Source organism: Dryas octopetala, chromosome 6 (genome assembly GCF_963921425.1).
Source record: "Dryas octopetala chromosome 6, drDryOcto1.1, whole genome shotgun sequence".
Taxonomy (NCBI): domain Eukaryota; kingdom Viridiplantae; phylum Streptophyta; class Magnoliopsida; order Rosales; family Rosaceae; genus Dryas; species Dryas octopetala.
This window is the reverse complement of record NC_141371.1, coordinates 3,970,009-3,990,918: the sequence shown is the minus strand read 5'-3', so window position 1 is coordinate 3,990,918 and position 20,910 is coordinate 3,970,009. Positions and strand designations below refer to the sequence as shown.

Below are 20,910 nucleotides of genomic sequence, written 5' to 3'. Positions count from 1 at the left end.
CTAGTTGATAGCTTTTGTATCCCATCGATCCAACAAAGCACATGTGGAAGTTAAATTTATTGCAGAGCAGTAATATATTGTTTGAATAATGAACTCAGAAGTCTCAGATCACCAAAAAAAAAGCAAATACATAAACATAATGAGGTATTATATTATTATCTTTCTCAAAAATCTTCAAATGCTACAGTTTGGGGGAAATTAAACAAAAGGAAAAAAGAAAATTCATAAATGAATCAAATTTTCTCTGTAACGAGTTCGGAATTGGAAGATGCAGAACTCAGCTTCTGTGGTGTGTTTTCATCCACTGATTCCTCTATGTCCTCAACTTTGAAATTGAGAGATTGCTTTACATGGGACGGTGATTCAGTGGCCTTCTTTTGTTGTTCCTTCTCTCTCAGCGAACGAATTGGAGAAACTCTCTGTTCCAGCACACTCAAAAATAAGTAAAAGTGGAAAGAACAAAAAATGAAAAAGTTGATAAATTATTAAATTTCATACGTAAAAGCAATTGGAGCTTACTATGGATCGAGAATGGAGTTGATTCAACCTGTAGAGCCTATCGACTTCAATCTCAAGATCCTTCTGAATTTGGCCTCTGTTTTCGAGCTCCTTCATCTTCATTTCCAGCACCAAATCCCGTTCCTTGAGCATTTTCTCTGTATTCTCTCCGTCCAATCTCAGCCTCTCCATCTTCTTCCTGATCGCGCTCAGCTCCTCCGCCAGCGACGCGTCCATCGGTAATTCAATCTTCGTAGGAGTCGCGTAGATCGGACGGTTCTCCTTGTTCGAGTCGTTGCTGACGCCGTTGATCAGAGAGATGTTGATCCATTGTTGTGCTGGCTTGGTCTTTGTAAGACCGGTGGTGTTGACTGGAGTCGCCGGAGAGTTCTTCGGTTGGAGAGGCTTCCGGCCACTTTTTGGCCGGAGAATGTGATCTCCGGCGAGTGGAGATTGTATCGCTTGCATTTCTTAGTCTGCTCTGCTTCTTCTTGTCTCTCTCTGTGAGATGCTTGGCAGTTGGCAGCTACAATAAAAAGAAGGAATCGAAGAGAGTGAGAGGGAGAGTTGTTTGAATTTGAAAGTAGACAGGCGCTAACGGCTACAATTTTGTGTACAGGATTTATTTATAATAAGCTCCACGTTTCACGATTTCAACTCGATTAAAATATTGTTATTTTCTGGAAATGATTGCGTGCTGCAATCAAGGGTGGGGCCCTTCATTGAATTGTTTCAAGAAACGACTTGCAATTATTCCTGTTGTTTCAGAAAAACGACGAAAAGTAATGGAGACGCAATGTGACCTGGGGAGGTTCTTTGGATGATACAAGAATAAAAGATAAAGCGGTAATTTCAGAACGACATAGAAGCAAAAGCGGAAGCTCAATTGAGGATCTCCCTACGGATTACACCACGCTAAACATGTAACATGACTAATTGTGTCATTTACGTGATTATGATGCAAAGCAAATGTCACACATCGGAAATAGAATATCATAAATTTGTATATGAGCTCAATTGGCAAGCCAGTTTTGCATGGATAATTTCTACCAATGAGTTATGAGTACATGACATCTGGTTCGCAACAATTTTCAACAACCAAGGTTTTAGTCCATGAAAATGACTACTTGTAGGTTGGATTAAAATACCCTTACAAGCCAGATATGCATGAACAAATTCACATAAAATTTATGTTGAAAGCTGCCGAAGCCATTCAATCATTTCTTAAGCTCATATTTTACATGAGATTGCATTGCAACAGAGAAACCTATGACCATCTACGTATATATCTACAACAAGGCAACAAAAACCCCAGGGTCAGAAGTAATCCATTGGGAGCTCCCAATCATCATTGGTCTTGCCTTTCCTAGAATTGGACTTCTGGTTACCAAAACTTCTTCTCTTGTGCTTTTCAGATCGTAGTGGTCTTTCAAAGTCAGAATATTCTTCGAGCTCATCAATGGAGGTCCCAACATTTTGGGTGTCCAAGAAACCCTGTTTTATAGATAACCAAAAATGATCATATAATTCCCAATGTCAGTTTCTGCTACTTCCGTGTATGTGGTACTCTCTTAATAACTTCAGCAGAATCAGATGACCACATTACAGTGATGAAGAAATGAGATGTTTTCAAAATTCATAGCAATCAATCTCACCGGACTAGTTCCGTTCATAATTTGCATGACACCCCAATGACTGAGGTATTGTCATGGAATGGGCCAAAGGGCACAATTATCAGAAACAATATGGAAAAACATAATGCAGTACTGAACATACTACTATGCATGCACATAAACTATCTGTGCACAAAGTTGTGGGCAAAGTGTCAGTTGTGTCTTGCATGCAAGTAAAAATGAGCTCATGCATCTTTAGAGAGCTGTCTACATGCACCGTGGATATACATCCCTTTTTGGATAAATGCATCAGGCATTTATTACACTTGAGACAACAGCGAATGATACTAAAAAGTAAAAAGACAAACTATGGTGATAAGTAAACTTTCATTTGCATAGCAGAAAAATTAGTCACAGATGAAGCCAACCACATATCATGACTAGTAGTTTCGTTGTGCACAATAAAGTACCTTGGTCAGCCTGTGTATGCGTGAAGCTGCAGCTTCATGCACAATGACAGCATCAGGTACAACTTCCAGCACATCCTCAACAAACAAAGCATAGGTACTCACCTGAAATTTTAGAAAGCAGATGGAATTAGAATCTATGCAAGTAGAATGTTGTCGGAAAAAATATGACATATCCCATAAAAACCCCTAGACATGCAAGATAATCCTAATTAAAATGGAAGTGACTTTCAAATATCCAGCCTTTGCTGCATTAATGGGTAAAACTTCCCCTTCACCTACCAAACTTGATGGGATAATGGAAATCCCAAATGAATCAAGCTCAAGTGATTCAACACCCCCTGAGTTTATGTTAAAACTGTATCCGCGCACCTAGCAATGCAACATGAGACAAGTTAGATGATTGAAGAATAGGTTAGTTCTTAGTAGATATGAAGATACTGGAACAATAATAGTAGATATGAAGATACTGGAACAATAAACACTCACCTTTCCAATAGTCCGTCGACCTGGTGTTACAACTTGGTATCCTACCTAGCAAAATCACAACTTAAGAACTCAAATAGTAAAATGTGAACCAAGTATAATGAACAAGATAGCACCCAACATCTTTGTCTAGTGATCATAAGCAGGGTCTTGGCCTACGTGGGAGGGGTCATTATGATACTCCCCTCCTAGCATTTAGCATTTAATAAAACAAGGTACCACTCAACACATGTACTTAATTCAGAAGCTAAAAAACAAACACAGAGATGAATCCCTTCCTAAAAGGCGAAAACAATATACATTTTAAAACATATATATAAGGGGGCTATAGAACATACCAAAGTCTCCAGTCCAACCATTTTAAATTCATTCTCAATCACACTCTCATCCTCGACAAGCACAACATCACCAACCTGCAAAGAATAACAAATTGAATACCTTATATGTAGGATAACAGATAATATGCACAGAAGTACAATCAAGAAACAAAGACAAGGGTCAAGCAAAATGTACCTGGGTAATATCCTCAAGAAGAAAACGTTCAGACTCCCCAGAAAGCAAGTTTCGCCTCACTTCTACAAACATTACAATCCACTGCAGAAATAAAAGGGGAAAAAAAAACATAAAAAGCAATTAGATTCTCAGAAATTGACAACCGCTTGATCAACAAGCTAACAACTTTTATCATAAAATGTGATAATTGAGACTCACAGAGGTGGTGTCAACCCAAAGCTGTGAAACGAAGCCCAAGCTGAGAGCACTTCGGATGCTGACCACTTGCTTTGCCAGAATATTCGACCTCCTCATCACCTGCCTCCTTTTCCTCAGCCCAACTTGTTTATCAATGCCCTTCAAATTCTCCTCCTTTTCCAACCCATCACCATCCCTACCCTCCATTCGAGCCCAATCCTCCTCTTCTAAGCTCTCGCTACTCTTTCTATCACCCTTAGACTCAAGAAAATCGGAACCCAGTGAAGCATTGGCTTCTTCTTTACTGGGACCAATCCCATTTCGCGTTGCATCGCTTGGTTCTGTTTCGAGGTCGAGAAGATTTTCTCCTTTCTCCTTAAACCCTAATTCGGCGCGAAACCCAAAATCCTCTGACGGATTCTCAGTGGCCCTTCGGCTGACGAACGAAGACCTCCCATTTCTGAGACCTGTGAGGTCTGAATCTGAGCAATATGATAGCTTCGAACAAGTTGGGGCATAGAAGTATGGATCTGATTGCTTTTGGGGTCTCTGACTGGTTCTGGTAAACCCTAATTGTCGAAATTTTGTGACAGCAGAGGATAGGGGGCTGGAGGGAAGACAGTCACACATAGTTTACACAAAACACTCAACGGTCTCAACCAACGGAATTAGTTAGTAATCAGTTTTAACTGAGGAGAAGAGATGGTCGTTTGTAGGTGTACGTAAACGTCAAGTCGTTTAGAAAATTATGTTTTGTTCTTCACTTCTATAGTTCTAGACTTCTAGGTAGATAGGGTACTCATAACTTCATAAGTTCAAAAGTCGAAACCATTAAGAATTTGGCAAAATTCAATTTGATTCGATTGTCAATTTAACTATAGATTTTGGAATCCAATGCAAGTATTTAACAAAATCTAATGTCAACAAAATTGGATGGTCGATGTTTTACAAAAGAAAAATAGTGAAATAATAAAAAGTTTGTGAAATTAGAAGGTTTTCTAAAAATACACAATGTTGGTTTTATAATTAAATGGATAGACCATACACATGATATGTGTGCAAAAGTTGTGAATGTGTACATAAGGCCGGCTCGGGAAAAATTATAGGGTATAACTGATATACCGCTACGTGGTATAACCAATCCAACGTGTAAGGGTATTATTGGACGATGTGTTTATATTGGTAGGATATAGTATTAATAATATCCACTCATATTATAACAAATAGACTGGTTATACCACATGTCAATATAGCGGTTATACAGAATAATTTCTCCTGGCTCGGCTTAAGTTTGATATGGGCACGATCTGTTTAAAGTCTGCCCAACTCTACTCATAATTAAGTGGGTTGAGTCAAGCTCAGTCCGTACTTATAAACTGGGCCGGATCAAGGTTTTTTATTGCGTTGGGCCAGCTCGGCACGAGCCTGTTTTGGGTTAGGCCAGCCCATTTATATTAGTTTCTCAATTATTTTTTTAAAATTTAATGACTAATTTTTAGTTCCATAAATAAAAATATTTCCAAAAAACTAAATGCAACAATTACAAACTTATTTCTTATTCATTGCTATTTTTAAAAAATTTATATTGACATTGTTAATTAATTTTAAAAATTAAGTTTTTTATTTATTAAATAATTAATTTGCTCGACCCAAATCCAACACAACCCATTATGGGATGGACCATGGGCGGGGCCGATGTACACCTCTAGTTGTGGTGATAATAAAGAAAGTGAGTGTGTTGGATAATGGTGAATTGGTTAATCATTGATTTCGATTCATGTTCATTCTGATTACTTCTCAGTCCGATTCATTTTGATTATTTTGATTATGATTTCTTATCATTCTAATTTCTGCTCATTCCGATTCTAGTTTAGTAAACATGCTCTTAAAAAATTTGTAAAATAATGGGTACAATTAAGATATGTGAAGTTAAAAGTTAGATTCCCTCAAATTTAACATAAAAGGTGCATCACAATTGTTTGAAATACTAAGGATACTATTGAGATTTTTAAAAGTAGGATTTTAACATGTTCACACTTGATCTATGTGAAAAAAGGGGATTGAGTATTTGAGTTGATTGTTGTTGAATAATTTGTTATAAGGTTTAGGGACTCGACGTATGTGTAAACCGTTCACATCCTATTTGTTAAACTTGTTTCTAAAGTTTTAATTGTATATTCGTTATTAATAAAAGTGAATTATATTTTTTCTTGTATTATTACAAATTTAAAAGATAATCAAGTTATTAGAGTTAACTGAAATAGTGAAAGATGGTGAAGTAATGAATTATAATTGTAACAGGTTAATGATTGGATTTTCTTCAATGGAAAAGAAAAATATATCAAATTCGAGAAATTTTTGATGATATATCAAATTCGAGAATTGACAATTGACTTTTGTAACGTCTTCTTAAAAATCCTCAAGTACAACTTAACCAAAAAACAAAAAAAATCCTCAAGTACAAGGCTTGCTTTGCTGTTTATATTTGCCAAAGTATGCAATTGTTTAGTGCTGTTTAATATTTTTTGGTTGCGGATGACTTGCAAATTGCACAAAATGTCATTTTTGCTAATTAAGGTCATTGAACGTAATTCAGATATGCTTTTTCAGTTTGGCTTTGGTTTTGCATGCTAACATTGTTACTGACTTACTGCTGCATATATGATTTACCTTTGGTAGGCTAGGCTAAGTTATCGTTTTTTTGTGTAAAAGTTATTTATCTGAAGTCTGAACAAATTATAATTTGCTAATGAAGAAGAAGAAATGTGTATATAAAACAAAGTAGTGTTCAGATGGATAACCTTTTATAAAAATAAATATGATAACCCAACCGGAAATTAATCATAGAAGCCGTGTCAATGTTTGCAACTCTGCATGCAAAAGCAAACGCAACCAAACCGAACCAGAAAGAAGCATATTCGGATTAGGTCCCAAAAACTTCAAATAGTGGAATCAGATGCAACTTGCAAGTAGTCCACCGACCACTAGAATTGCGCCACGTGTTGGGCCTACAGATTCAGAGCATAACAAAAAATAAAAAATATAAATGTTCACGTTGCCTAATGCCCGCTAAATATAAGCGGCGAAGCGACCCCTACGCTTGAGGATTAGTGAAAAGAAAGTTCCTAAATCCTCCCTTCTCCTGCTCTGTTCCTTTGCCGTCTGCAACCTGCCCAGGTGAGAATGCTCGCTCTAATCTTCTTCTTCATTTTCGTTGTAATTGGAGTTCTATTTTCCGCTTGTTTCCCGAGAAACGCCGTACGAAAGCTAATAGAAAGCTTGAAAATTTGGTTAGAAAAAAGCCGTTTTAGATCTGGAGTATTTGTTTTTGCATTTTTTTAAATATTTTACATGATTACACGGCAATCAAACAAATAGGTTATGAGCTGTTTAGAGATCTAGTTATGTCTCAGACGAATTGCTGTCATTTTTCCTTGCTATCGCGGGCTATACAACCTTAGCTTGAAAATTGAAATCTAAAAGCTTTGGCTTCTTCGGATCTTAATTTCACATTTTGGGTTGGGTTTGTACTGTAATTTGTTTTGCTTTGAGTAATTAGTTTTGGTTCTCACTATGCATTCTTTTCTGTCTTAGTTTTGGTTCCGATTATATATGCATATAATATGTTCTTTATGCACTAAAGAGCTTCTCCAATTCTCCTAAAATTTTTCCTCATATCAAGTGTTTGGAGCTCCCCATATTCTTCCCAAATCAAATTTAGATTATAGAGGGAAAATATGAAGGGAAATAACAGGGCGATAGATTTTGGAGGGAATAATTAAGTAAATGATGCTCTTTACGATGTTCTTAGGATGATAGCGGAATTTTGAATAGATTTAGGGAAATATTTAACATTACCTTTGGAGTGCTATTTTCCACATTTAACTTTTTACTCAAATTCATTCAAGTATTACTTGATACGATTTGCATAATAAAACAGGTTTACAAACATATTTGACTTTTGGTGGCGCAGTTGTTCAAATGTATTCTAATACTTCTGAAAGTGTCATATAAATTTTCTTAATTTTGGTTTGTTTCTTTTACTTACGTTTGGCTGTGAAGACTGTGTTATTGTACTGGAGAAGTGTGTCTGTTTCCGAGTTGCATTTGGTCTCACCGGCACTAACTGTCTTATTTGATCTTGAAATCAGATCTGATAGCTCGATCTTCATGAATTCAAAAACTACTGAAGCATTCGTGTTTTCCTGTAAATCGGGAAACAAGAACCACCTCTTCTTCCTCTGGATTTTGTTCTGTTTATTGCCAAAATTCTTGGGAACTCCTTTTGCATTTGTGAACTTCCTCTTAGTTAAGGCAATTGATAGGAGTCCTTCTGGAGCATTCGTCTTGGAGACTTTTGGGTAGAACAATCCGTAGCAAGGATCAATTCAGCTGTTTTTCTGCAGTTAGCATCCCTGCTTTATACTCGGTAAAATGGTTTCCTCTCAGCTACCTGGTTTGACCAAGGCCCGCATGTGCAAACCAATTCAGACCCAATTGCTTTTTCCTATGGGCATGACGGATGCTGTAGTTTCAGATCATGTTGAGCTTGATTTTTCTGATCTATTTGGTCCACTACCAGTTCAGGCCCCAGGAGAAGTGAATTATGGTGATAATTCTTCCTCTGTCGAAGATAGCTCTGAGCTTATCTATGATGACCCAGTGGTCATTCACAACCGATCACATTCTTTGGTTGGGCCGTCATCGTTTGTAAGCCAATCATTGAAGCTCAGCAAACTCACTATAAAAGAGGCAGAAGATTCAGTGGAACTGGCAGAGTGTGTCAATGAAGATACCATCAAAGAATTTCAGGAACCTTTTATTGGTGATGGTCTCATTGAAAAGACTCTTGAAATTATTGAGGAGAATTCCATGAAGATCGAGAGTGTGGGCATTGAAGATTTTGAGGTTTTGAAGGTTGTTGGGCAGGGTGCATTTGCAAAAGTATATCAGGTGAGGAAGAAGGGGACATCCGAAATATATGCAATGAAGGTCATGCGGAAGGACAAGATCATGGAGAAGAATCATGCTGAATACATGAAAGCTGAAAGGGATATTCTAACAAGAACTGATCATCCATTCATTATCCAGCTTAGATACTCGTTTCAAGTAATTCCTAACTTACTCTGGAAGTTCGTTATTCCAATTTTCCAGATATCTGTTTGGAACAATATCTGTCAAAAGATATCGTGGAGCATTATATTGGAATCTCAATGTGCTGATTTGGTGACTTTCTTGATGATGAGTAGAGTACTAACTTAATTTAATTTGTCATGCAGACCAAATATAGACTATATCTTGTGCTGGATTTCGTTAATGGGGGTCACCTTTTCTTTCAGCTTTACCACCATGGCCTTTTCAGGTACCTTTTGTTCCAACTTCTAATATATTGGGTTATTTTATAAGCTCAAGGTGCAGACACTTATTACTCAAGTTTTTCTTATTTTCAGAGAGGAGTTGGGACGAATATACGCTGCTGAGATTGTTTCTGCGGTTGCTCACCTCCATGCAAATGGCATAATGCATAGGGATCTTAAGCCTGAAAATATCCTTTTGGATGCTGATGGCCATGTAACTCTCTCTCTCTCTCTCTCTTGTTGTTTAATTGCTCCCAATGAAGTGTAACTGACAACATGATCACTGATTTATTAAATAGGCCATGTTGACTGATTTTGGTCTTGCGAAGCAATTTGAAGAGAATACAAGATCTAATTCTATGTGTGGGACTGTAGAATACATGTCACCCGAAATAGTTCTTGGAAAGGGTCATGATAAGGCAGCAGATTGGTGGAGTGTGGGAATCCTAATGTTTGAGATGCTTACTGGAAAGGTTTTTGGTTTACTCATTTGTTCTTATATATCGCTATGAATATAAATAGTGATTCTCGCTTACCATTGAATGTTCTTTTGACTTCTGGTTACTACTAAATGTTTTCTCTTTTCTCCAAAAACTTATGTTCACATAATATTTTCTGTTTCTCAATTAGTTAACTCATACACAGACATGCATGTTAGGAGTTTCGTTCACTGTTTGTGTGAATAAGGACTCTAGAAGTTGGAACATATATTTTATCATGTAACATGAAACCATTAATTTTCTCTGCTCTTGCTTCTGTAGCCTCCTTTTACCGGGAACAGGGAGAAAATTCAGCAGAAGATAGTTAAGGACAAGATCAAGCTGCCAGCTTTTTTGTCTAGTGAAGCACATTCTCTGTTGAAAGGGGTAATATATTCTTTGTGCTGATTTGTTTATACCTACTTAAATCAACCTTTTCTTTTTCTTGGGGAGGTTCCTGCTTGTCTATGGGATCACTTACTGTATATAATAAGTTTTCCTTTTATATTCATCTGGGTATCCAATTTAGAACAGTGTCAAGCACCGCATCATCAATTCAAGGATCTTCTTGAAGGTCTCAATAGTTTCAAAATGAAGGATGAAATATAATTTAGATATGAGAACAGACAGATGCTTTTACTTTTTGTTGGGTCAGGGGTGGGCATAAACAGTGCTGATCTTTGAGTCTGTTTCAAGCCTTTCTTATTACATGTTTTTACTCAACTATGAGAAAACTTACTTAGTCTGAGTTATGTTTTCAGCTGCTACAGAAGGATGCCAGCAAGCGCCTCGGCAGTGGACCTTTGGGGAGTGAGGAAATCAAGCGCCACAAATGGTTCAAGCCAATAAATTGGAAGAAATTGGATGCTAGGCAAATCCAACCAAGCTTTCGTCCTGAAGTTGCTGGCACGCATTGTATTGCCAACTTTGAGAAGCGCTGGACTGATATGCCGCTTGTGGATTCCCCAGTTGCTAGCCCGAATGCTGCTGGAAACCCCTTCTCGGGCTTTAGTTATGTTAGGCCTCCGGCATCTTTTCTTCAAAAGGAGAGCCCCATGTACTAACTATGTAGTCCCCTTGATGCAAGTCTTTTGAGCTATGTTTTTCTTTTCCTCTCATAGATACGTATGACTGTAATACTGCGTAAGTTACTTGAAATCTGTAGTACGTGAAGAGATTGATTTCTCTTTTGTCCGCATTTATGCTGAAATAAAAGAACGCAGTTTCTTATTTCTATTTGTAAGTTACTTAACTTGAACGCAGTTTCATTATGAAACTTCAGTCTCAAATCTTTGCTGAATAAGAATTAATGTATCGCTATTTATATCGACAACAATATTACTAGAGGCTATTTTACCCAAATAGCACCTAAACTATAGGGGTGTGCTCAAATACCACCTAATTTTTTTTTCTTGCCAATTTACCACTTGAAATTATTAATATGTGCTAATTTGTCACCTAACATTCATTTTTCTGTTAAATCATCAAAAAATTTCCCAAACTTCCCATTTTGCCCTTGAATACAATAAAAAAATATTATTATTTTAAAAACTTTTTTTAAAATATAATTAGAAAAAAAAATTAAAAACTAAAAAAATAGAAAATGGAAATACCCTTTTTTTAGGGGGTTTAATTAGATTTTTTTTTAATATTTAAAATACTTTTTTTTATATAAATGACGAAAATACCTTTGAAATAAACAGAAAATTTAACTAAAATGACGGTAGGTGGTAAATTGGCCAATATGTGAAAGTTCAGGTGGTAAATTGGCAAGAAAAAAAGTTTGGGTGGTATTTGAGCACACCCTTTATAGTTCAGGTGGTATTTGAGTAAAAAAGCCTATTACTAGATCAATAATTTAATATTATTTTAATAAAGAAAAACTTTATAAGGTTTTTTTATTTGGCGCTAAAATGGATACGTCCAATGTTAAAATTCTGACGAGAAAAGTGCATTATGGCAAAGAGATATTCACTTGCGGTCCTAGTGGATAAAGCAGGGGACGCGTGTCAAAATGCCAGCCATTGCTGATACTTCTACTGGTTCTCCCCCCACGTAACAAAAAGTTCATAGTTCACAACATAACCTCCATAACGAACACAGCCATGGCTTATCTGCCCTCTCCAAGTCTAACCACACTTAAACATAACCCCAAACCCCTATGCTCCTCTCCATTAAAACCCACTTCACCTGACTACCTATGCTTCTTCACAAACCAATTCAAAACTCACCCACATAGGTGCAATGCATTCTTTGGTGACACCCTTGGAAATTTTTTGGATTCCACTCTCCATTTGGACCAATTTCCCCCTTTTCAATATGGTTACTTGCAGTTTCAGAGAGTTACAGAAGAATTATCAGAAACACAGAAATGGGGATTTCTGTTTTTTGCTGGGATAACGTGGATATACTTGACTGCAAGGCCTGGAATTCTCATTGGTGCCATTGATGCATACCTTCTTGCTCCTCTGCAATTGGGTTTGGACAGTCTGAGTGGAAGGAGAAGGTTGAAGAGGACTGATTTTGTGATTGGGGACAAGTTGGGAGAAGGGTCTTTCGGTGTTGTTTATTATGGGGCGATTGTTCCAAAGAATGTGAGTGTTGAAGAGAGAGTGCAGAAGAGCGGAAGGGGCAAAGCTTTGGAGTTGGATGAGAGGTTTAAGGAGAAGGTCATTCTCAAAAAGGTAACTCTGTGACTAATCATCATCAATATTGTTATTTTTTTTATTGAGATTTCAGGTCAAAAAGATTTTCTTAACACTAAAGTTAACTCTGTGGCTATCATCGTTCATCGTTCAATATTTGCTATTTGTTTTATGTGATGTGTAAAAAGATTACTCTGACTTTAGTTAAGGAAATATGCAGGTGAAGATTGGAGTCCAAGGGGCTGAAGAATGTGGCGAATTCGAGGAGTGGTTCAATTACAGGTTGTCTAGAGCAGCACCTGAAACATGTGCTGCATTCCTGGGAAGTTTTGTTTCTGATAAAACAAATTCACAGTTTACAAAGGAGGGAAAGTGGCTTGTCTGGAAATTCGAGGTACTCTAAACATTTGGGGATCACTTGCTAGAAAATCTAAAGCCTTTTTCTCTATATTCGGCTTCCATAGATCATTTGAATTGAATGCATGCAGATTTGTGTGCCTTATATGTTCACTTAAGGATGCACCATCCCTCACACACTAATTGTAGGGATGTCCATGTGACAGGGAAACCAAAATCTTGCTGATTACATGAAAGATCGGAAATTCCCTTTTAACTTAGAGTCTGTCATGTTTGGACGTGTCTTGCAAGATGTAGACTCTGTCAAACGCAGTGCATTGATCATCAAGCAAATAATGCGTCAGATTATTACTTCGCTCAAGAAAATCCATGACACAGGCATCGTTCACCGGGATGTAAAGCCAGCAAACCTAGTAGTCACAAGAAAAGGAGAGATCAAGCTCATAGATTTTGGGGCAGCCACGGACCTCCGGATTGGAAAGAACTATGTACCAGACCGTACCTTGCTTGATCCTGACTATTGTCCTCCTGAACTATATGTGCTCCCAGAGGAAACACCAAAGCCTCCTCCAGAGCCTATTGCTGCACTTCTTTCTCCAATTGTTTGGCAGGTACAGCAGCTTCAACCCTTTTTATTAGTGATGTCAAACAAATAGAAAGCTGTCCTGCTTTTTAGGAGGCATTTGGGGATAGAAATTGAACAAGGATTGTTGGGTCTTCCAATTAATTGATATGATAATGATGATATGCCTTGTAAGCTTGATTCACTCTTGAGAGCATGCCATGTTTTTTAAAGCATAGAGAATCTGTTTATTTGTTGAATCAGAGTTTGCGATTATTGTTGCAGCTGAACAGTCCTGATCTGTTTGATATGTATTCTGCTGGTATTATACTATTGCAAATGGCAATACCATCCTTAAGGTCTCAAGCAGGGTTAAAGAATTTCAATTCAGATATAAAAAGAGTTGGATATGACTTGAACAAATGGAGGGACTTTACGCGGTTAAGGCCTGACTTATCACTTCTTGATCTCGATTCGGGTAGAGGGTGGGATCTGGCCACAAAGCTTGTTTCAGAGAGAGGTTCACTTAGAAGGGGACGCTTATCAGCGGCTGCTGCTCTGAGGCATCCTTATTTCTTGTTAGCTGGTGACCAGGCAGCTGCAGTTCTTTCAAAATTAAGTTTTACCAAATAGTGAGGTCCGTCAAGATGTGAGTATAGATATTTTTCCATCAGAATTTTTATTTAGTTTAATTTCATTTTGGCCTTTATTTGATGATAGTCGGGGGATTTTTAAACCAAAATACAGTCTGCCATTGCATTTTGAGTAGTAATTGGTTAATCACCTATATGCAATGGCCCAAGAACAACCATTTTTATGCCTGAGCTTCTCTTTACAGGCTTTCAAAGCAGTTTCAAACATTATATTATTTTTTTCATCAGCCAAAGCACAGAGAAGAGACTGTTGAATTTTTTCTTTCCCTTTTCTTTTATTCCAGAAACTCAAGAATGGAGAGGCTTACAGACATGCTAGGCTTTGAAAGCCTGCCAGTTTATGATCGTTGCCATTTTTGCACCAGGTGACCTATTACCACACGCCATTGGATGCAATTACAAGAGATTACAGTTCTATTAAATGTTTTTCATTACTGATGATATTATAGTAAAGGAGGTTTACACACACCCCCAACCCCACTTTGTTAATTCACTTCACATTTATTTGCACTCTTTGTATCAAAAAGATCATTTGTGCCATGAACAAGTAACAATATCAATTGTTCATGATCAACACTAGTAATATGGTGTCCATAAGGGTTTGACAAAAAACTACAGTATGTAAGTCCCAGACAATTTGAGTCGACAAATTTACAGTTTGTAATGCCATTATATTTATTACTAAAGTAGACCAGGAAGGCTTACAAAATGTTGTGCATACTGGAAAATTTTGAAAATCAACTTTTTTTTTTATTTTTTATTGGAGACTTTCAACCTTTTTTTTTCACATTGAGAAGTGCTCAACCCCCCCTATGAGCATTACTTGACATGGTTCAAGCACTACTCAAGGGGGGTTCGATCACTCCTCGATGGGAATTCGAGTGATATTGGAGGGTTATATTTCTAAATTGTAAAATAATGGCTAAAAGTCTTTAAATAGAACAAAGTGTGGCTAGTTTTTCAAATTTCTCTTATATTCATGAATATCTTAATAATAATCATATAGTGAGCAAGTGATACAATAATGCGTAATTCCTCTAGCATCAGTGATGGGGAACACAGACGCAGTCATGCTGGTGGACAAGACACTGTTGGATAAGATGAGTATGAGAATCCATAAATTAGCCGTACCTTCAAATGGTACCAAATGCACGGACGCCATAACTGAATTGCTAATGTACACCCTACCATGAGAGATACGTCATAAAGCTTCGTTTTCCAAGACGCTTCTACGATCCACCAGATCAGGAAAACCCAACAACTAGTAAGTTTGTTGCTTAGAGCTGACACCACTGCTGCCATGGCCGCTTTGATCGTGTCCCAGCTCATGTTTACTCTTCAATATCGATGGTTGACAATTGGACATTGTGTGAATGTACGGTTACACTCTTAATATAGTATAAAGTATAAAAACAGGAAAGAGAAAGATTATTTATAATTAATTTACTCAGCATTGGTCTCGTCGACAACAGCAGTGAAGCCAAATATATCAAACAGGACCATTGGTTTGCTGCTAAGCTGGACTTAAGGCACATTATTCTTTGTCCAAGTCTTTTTCTTTTATTTGAACTAGGTCAATCTTCATGTTTACTCACATACAGATGGAACACACATTATACATATAGACAAGAAAGAAATGACAGTTGGAAGCATATAACATTACAGATCATGGTGGTATGGGAATGTCTCAAGTGATTTCTTCTTCCTGCAACCCCAGTGGCATTTCCAAGAACATCTAGAGTTGAACATGGCAAGTCTTGAGGAGTGAAGGGATATGATGTTTGATGCATATCCATCATCCATGTAGTCTGTTCCTTCAGGGAAGAGCTTTTCTTTTCTTAAGATTTTTCTTAAATATATTTACTTATAAGAAGAGACTGTTGAGTGTTGAATTTTACCTTTTCCTTTTCTTTTGTTACAGCAACTCAAGAATGGAGAGGCTCACAGACATGCTGGGCATTGCCTGCCAGTTTATTATTGTTGCCATTTTTGCACCAGGTGACCTATTACCACGCCATTGGATGCAATTACAAGAGATTATAATTCTATTAAATGTTTTTCGTTACCGATGGTATTATAGCAGAGGAGGTTTGCACACACCCCCAACCCCACTTTGTCAATTCACTTTACATTTATTATCAAAAAGCTCATTTGTGCCATGAATAAGTAACAATATCAATTGTTCGTGATCAACACTAATAATATGGTGTTCATAAGAATTTGACAAAAACTACAGTTTGTAAGTCCACAGTAGCAGACTATCTGAGTAAACAAAATTACAGTTTGTTATTCCAGTTCCATATCCATGACTTCAAATGACCAGGAAGGTTTACAAAATGTTATGCAAACGTAACCAATTACGGAACAAGCTGTTTATATAACTGAACATCTTCATAATAATCACATAGCGAGCAAGTGATACAAGAATGCCTAATCCATCACACCAGTAGCGCATCAGTGATGGGGAAGACTGATGCATCCATTTCGGTTGACATGGCCTTGTTGGATAAGATGAGTATGCAAGCCGGACTCTATAAATGCTTAACCAAATCTTCAAATGGTACCGAATACACCGGCGTGATAAGTGAATTGCTAATGCACACCCTGCCATGAGAGTTATGTCATAAAGCTTCCTTTTCAAAGACCTTTCTACGAGCCACCAGACCAGGAAAACCCGACAACTAGTTAGTTTGTTGCTTAGAGCTGATACCACAGCTACCATGGTGGCTTTGATCATGTCCCAGCTCATGTTTACTCATCAATGTCGATGGTTGACAATTTGACATGGTATGGTTACACTCTTATATAGTTATAGAGTTCAACTATAGGAAAGAGAGATTATTTATTAATTTACTAAGCATTGGTCTTGTCGACAACATCAATGAGGCCAAATATATCAAACAGAACCATTGGTTAGCTGCTAAGCTGGACTTGAGGCACATCATTGTCTAAATCTTTTTCTTTTATTTTAACTGGGTCAATCTTCATGTTTACTCATATACAGATGAACACAACATTATACATATAGACAACAAAGAAATGACAGTTCAAAGCGTGTAACATTACAGATAATCATGGTATACGATGTCTTCTAGTGGGTTCTTCTTCCTGCAACCCCAGTGGCACTTCCAAGAACATCTAGAGTTGAAGATGGCAAGCCTTGACGAGTGAAGGGATATGATTTTTGATGTTGAAGGAGATTTTGAGAGATCAATTGCATACCCATCATCCATGTAGTCTGTTCCTTCAGGGAAGAGTTGCCACAGAAGACTCCCACCTCCACTCCCTCCTTTCTTGGTGGAGTTCAAGAGGGTTTTGTACACTGTGCTCAGAAGGGTGTCTCTAAATGATGAATTGTAGCCAGGATCTTTGGAAGACACACCAAACTCAGCAAACACAACTGGCATTCCGAGATATTTCTCAGCATCCTCAATGTGAGCTTCTATCCATGACTTGGTGAATTGGAGATGGACATCAGAAATTGATTGTGAAATCCTTCATCCATGAATTTAATTATAGTTTAAAGATCAGAAGTGGAATACTCATGTTTATTATAAGGGAGCAAAACAGATAATTTGGGAAGTTACCAAGAGTCTGCATAGATGTGAACAGAAGCAAAATCAACACCCAGAACCTGGTGGTTCCTTATGAAATCAGTTCCAACTTGTTGAGCATATGTATTTGGATTGAATTGAACTCTGTCAGGTGCAGAGGGACCATAAAATCCCTCCAATCCAATCTCCACCAGGTGCTTTGGATCCACGCTCTTTACAAAAACTGCCATTTCTTGTATCCACTCCTACAAGACAGACAACATTCTTTCATGAACTACAAGAGTATGATATATACCAATGTAATAAATAGCTAAGTAGCTAATTTAAGTATTAGTACATGAGCTCTTAGATCAAATATACACTACTATGCATAGTGGGTACTGGGTAGAGTTCATTTGTTCTGTACATGTAACATAGTGCTTTTTGAATCACAACGGTGTGACATAGTATTGTATCACACACACAGTACACAATAATTTGTTGAAGAAAGCAAACCTGCAGTTTATCACCCGAAGGATCTGAGGTGCATCGAGGCTCATTCATGAGTTCCCAAGCAAAAATTGTGGGGTCGTCCTTGTAAGATATGTTTGTGAGTGTATTAACTCTATTAAGCACCGTCTACAGAATCAAAGTATCAATGAATATGAAAGCAATTACTGAAAATGTATGGACACTACAAACTTAATTGACCAGTAAATCAAAAAATGATTGATCTTCCTGAGGATGTTCAGGACTTGTGACAATGGTTTAAAACTTGCCTTAACATGGGCCTTGTAGTAGCTTTTGAGTGTGGGATGAGAGAAGAAGTCATCGTCCGATGTCAAATTCAGGCCAGCAGCTTTTCCCCATTTGACATATTGTGGTTTGCCACCATATGCATCCCAGTTGTTAGTTAAGGACAATATGAGCCTGATATTATACTTCTTTGCTTCACTTACCACAAAATCCAAAGCCTGTAACTCATTGCATTGCATGATGTTGAAGATGGGCACAAAGGAAAGTAAGTGACAAGCATTGAACAAAGAGTTATATTGCCTTGAAAAATTCTTCATCATGAACTCTATGGTAATACTCTCATAAGTGATATAATTTTGCCACATTATCAAACATCTAATATCTAAAGGGGAAAAAAGCCTAATTTTTTTTTGTTTGACAAGAAGCCAAAAAGGGTCCAGAAGCACCCCAACAAAAAATTTGTATGATACTAAGATTTAAAACATCATACAAGTATCCTGGAGCTACATGTCAGTTTATATAAATCAGACATTGAAGCTACGCTTGTTTTGAAAAATTGAATTCAAGGAATGTCATACTCATTTATTAGAACGAGGTTTTTAGAAATCCATGAGATTTGACAATATGTTGCCCCAACCCAAAGTAGATTAAAATAAAGAAACAATATGATAGAATGGGCATGAAGAAAAAAGTAAGTGACAAGCATTGAACAAACATAGAGTTAGAATTTGCCTGGAAAACTTCTTCATCATAAACTGCTGGAGATTTCTGAAGAGCTCGCCACTGGCCATCGTTAAAAGCCCAAGTCCTACAAACAGTTAGACCCACTGAAGATGCCTGCTTGAATGTATCAGTGACTTTTCCTCTTGTGGATTGGTCCGCAGCAAATACCATCAGCCAATAAGTGTTAAATCCATTGACATAAAAAGGCCGATCGTTCACCACAAATTGGTTCCCTTTCTTCTGTACCATTTGCCATTCCTCACCTTCCATGCCACTTAACTCATCAATCCTACATGCCAACATATACAAACAATGTGTACATAAAATGTGTGTTTTATCTTTGTAGACCGTCACACCATGTCATCATGTTTACGTATGTTTATGTGAGTGACAACAAAATTCCAAAAAAAAAAAAAAACAAAATAAAATTATTTCTTGTGGTACCTATGACTAGTGCTTGGAAATGCTAAATGATCTTCAGCTTCCTCTACCATGGTGTCCAATTGCTCAATTTCACTAGCACCAAAGAAAGCAGTGCATGAATGGTTGATGAAAATCATAAAAATGGTCACCACAAGAATGTTCTGTGACACCAACTTTCTTTTGTGGGTATCCATGGTGATGGTACTGAAATTGAAAGACAAAGCATGTTTCTTGGAATAGGTATTTATATGTATGGATGGTGTCTACAGCTTCTTGAATGGGCAACTGAGATTGTGGTACAAGAAAAACTGTTGAAGAGATGATCACATTTCAAACTTTGAAGGGAAGGCAAAAATTGCTTCTTGGCTCTGCCAATTTCTCCTCCTTCAGATCTGATTGGTCCTCCATACACTATTTCAATTGTAGGAGTAAAGTTGCAACCAGTATCAATCCTCCTAAGGTACTTCAAAGTCTCAACTGGGTCCCACAACAAAGTGGGATGGGCAGTAACAATTATAATGATTTAAATTGAGATAGAAAATAGTAGGTCTGATGGCCAAAAACTTTTTAGAAGATTTAAATTGAAATAGTAATCTCATTTTTATGATTTTGTTCAGATAATCTGTTTCTGTCTGTTATAGTTCAGATGTCATGGTCATTACATGTTACTTGTTAGAGTAGAGTGCATTTGATCATCAAATAGACCCCCTTGAGCTAGATATGTTCTATATATATTATAAGCAAAGGTCACAGAGAAAGCAAGCAAATAGAATACATTATCTACCTTTTTCTGTTCAAACTTGGCTATTTTTTCCCCAGCTAATGAAGAAGAAGACAGAGAAGAAAAAAAGGAGAAGGAGGAGGAAGCATGCCGGAGGAAGCTGAAGAAAGGAATGTAGATTTGTGTCGGTTGCACCTGCGCAGGTAACTTCCCCTTTCTTTTTTGCCTTATTTCAAAACACACACACTCCTGCGCAGATTTCTTCTTTTTCAGTCCAACAAACTCAGCAGCTTCTACTCCATCAGATACTGCAACTAACAAACCATTAGCAGTTTAGCACAACATCAACGCTTTACATTAAACTACAAACGGTGTCGTTTATACTCAACACATTGTCCTTTTAATTAATGGGCCATGAACTAAACAAAAAGTCTTGTCTGTTAGCTACAAGAGATCAGCCTCAGCTTTTAATCGGGCCTGTAAACTGGGCCATGGACTCAGCAAAGCTAGGTGGAAAGTGAAGTTAATGGGACCAATGGGCCTGCCTTTGCTAGCTTTTAGTTGGGCTTAGAGACTCTGGGTAGTTGAACAGCGCTAATAGTGATGCACTGATGCCTAAGCCTTAGCCACCGACCTCTGTGACTCTGTGCCTCTGTGGTACCAAAATGAATTTTCCCACGTAAATTCCTGAAATAAGAATAAAGAAATGGATTTTAGGCATTTGAAGGTGATTGTATCGTTTCCACCACAGGATCACCAGCATTACTCGGAAATTTGAAAAGAATACAGATTGCATTTAATTCACCAACCAAATTAATTCCCAATGTAATCAAAAAATTGCCAAAATTAATCTAAGAGACTGAATAGGTTAGAGATTATTAGCTCCCGCAACCAACGATGTGGGTTGTGGGATGAAGACTTTATTTGTCCTTTAGTACGTGGTATGC

The 20,910-nt window shown here is 37.4% G+C and overlaps 5 protein-coding genes across 7 annotated transcripts; 2 read left to right on the top strand and 3 right to left on the bottom strand.

Annotated features, from left to right (window-relative positions):
- Nucleotides 1–175: 175 nt before the first annotated feature.
- Nucleotides 176–1,030, bottom strand: LOC147281288 (myelin transcription factor). Its single transcript, XM_086249064.1, has 2 exons — nucleotides 520–1,030; nucleotides 176–419 (listed from the first exon to the last, which is right to left on the bottom strand). Exons 1-2 carry the CDS (start codon nucleotides 964–966, stop codon nucleotides 234–236), a joined length of 633 nt encoding a protein of 210 aa, XP_086105190.1. The 5' UTR covers nucleotides 967–1,030; the 3' UTR covers nucleotides 176–233.
- A 438-nt stretch (nucleotides 1,031–1,468) lies between these two features.
- Nucleotides 1,469–4,421, bottom strand: LOC147281287 (uncharacterized). Its single transcript, XM_086247579.1, has 7 exons — nucleotides 3,776–4,421; nucleotides 3,578–3,658; nucleotides 3,403–3,477; nucleotides 3,068–3,112; nucleotides 2,861–2,950; nucleotides 2,582–2,683; nucleotides 1,469–1,992 (listed from the first exon to the last, which is right to left on the bottom strand). Exons 1-7 carry the CDS (start codon nucleotides 4,382–4,384, stop codon nucleotides 1,816–1,818), a joined length of 1,179 nt encoding a protein of 392 aa, XP_086103705.1. The 5' UTR covers nucleotides 4,385–4,421; the 3' UTR covers nucleotides 1,469–1,815.
- A 2,401-nt stretch (nucleotides 4,422–6,822) lies between these two features.
- Nucleotides 6,823–10,936, top strand: LOC147281286 (serine/threonine-protein kinase AtPK2/AtPK19-like). Its single transcript, XM_086246819.1, has 7 exons — nucleotides 6,823–6,931; nucleotides 7,906–8,863; nucleotides 9,034–9,116; nucleotides 9,205–9,325; nucleotides 9,411–9,584; nucleotides 9,873–9,977; nucleotides 10,352–10,936. Exons 2-7 carry the CDS (start codon nucleotides 8,189–8,191, stop codon nucleotides 10,652–10,654), a joined length of 1,461 nt encoding a protein of 486 aa, XP_086102945.1. The 5' UTR covers nucleotides 6,823–6,931; nucleotides 7,906–8,188; the 3' UTR covers nucleotides 10,655–10,936.
- Nucleotides 10,937–11,647: 711 nt separating this feature from the next.
- Nucleotides 11,648–14,499, top strand: STN8 (Protein kinase superfamily protein). Its single transcript, XM_086247320.1, has 5 exons — nucleotides 11,648–12,274; nucleotides 12,456–12,629; nucleotides 12,799–13,203; nucleotides 13,440–13,803; nucleotides 14,092–14,499. The coding sequence occupies exons 1-4, from the start codon at nucleotides 11,696–11,698 to the stop codon at nucleotides 13,785–13,787; spliced, it is 1,506 nt and encodes a 501-aa protein (XP_086103446.1). The 5' UTR covers nucleotides 11,648–11,695; the 3' UTR covers nucleotides 13,788–13,803; nucleotides 14,092–14,499.
- Nucleotides 14,500–16,630: 2,131 nt separating this feature from the next.
- On the bottom strand, nucleotides 16,631–20,694 carry MAN6 (Glycosyl hydrolase superfamily protein). Of its 3 annotated transcripts, XM_086247322.1 has the most exons (7): nucleotides 20,027–20,694; nucleotides 19,264–19,335; nucleotides 18,829–19,108; nucleotides 18,120–18,314; nucleotides 17,857–17,979; nucleotides 17,395–17,606; nucleotides 16,631–17,302 (listed from the first exon to the last, which is right to left on the bottom strand). In XM_086247322.1, exons 2-7 carry the CDS (start codon nucleotides 19,311–19,313, stop codon nucleotides 16,870–16,872), a joined length of 1,293 nt encoding a protein of 430 aa, XP_086103448.1. In that variant the 5' UTR covers nucleotides 19,314–19,335; nucleotides 20,027–20,694; the 3' UTR covers nucleotides 16,631–16,869. The 3 variants fall into 3 exon arrangements, with proteins under 3 accessions (XP_086103448.1, XP_086103449.1, XP_086103447.1); XM_086247323.1 differs by lacking the exon at nucleotides 19,264–19,335 and having other exon boundaries at nucleotides 20,027–20,691; XM_086247321.1 differs by lacking the exon at nucleotides 20,027–20,694 and having other exon boundaries at nucleotides 19,264–19,828.
- Nucleotides 20,695–20,910: the final 216 nt, after the last annotated feature.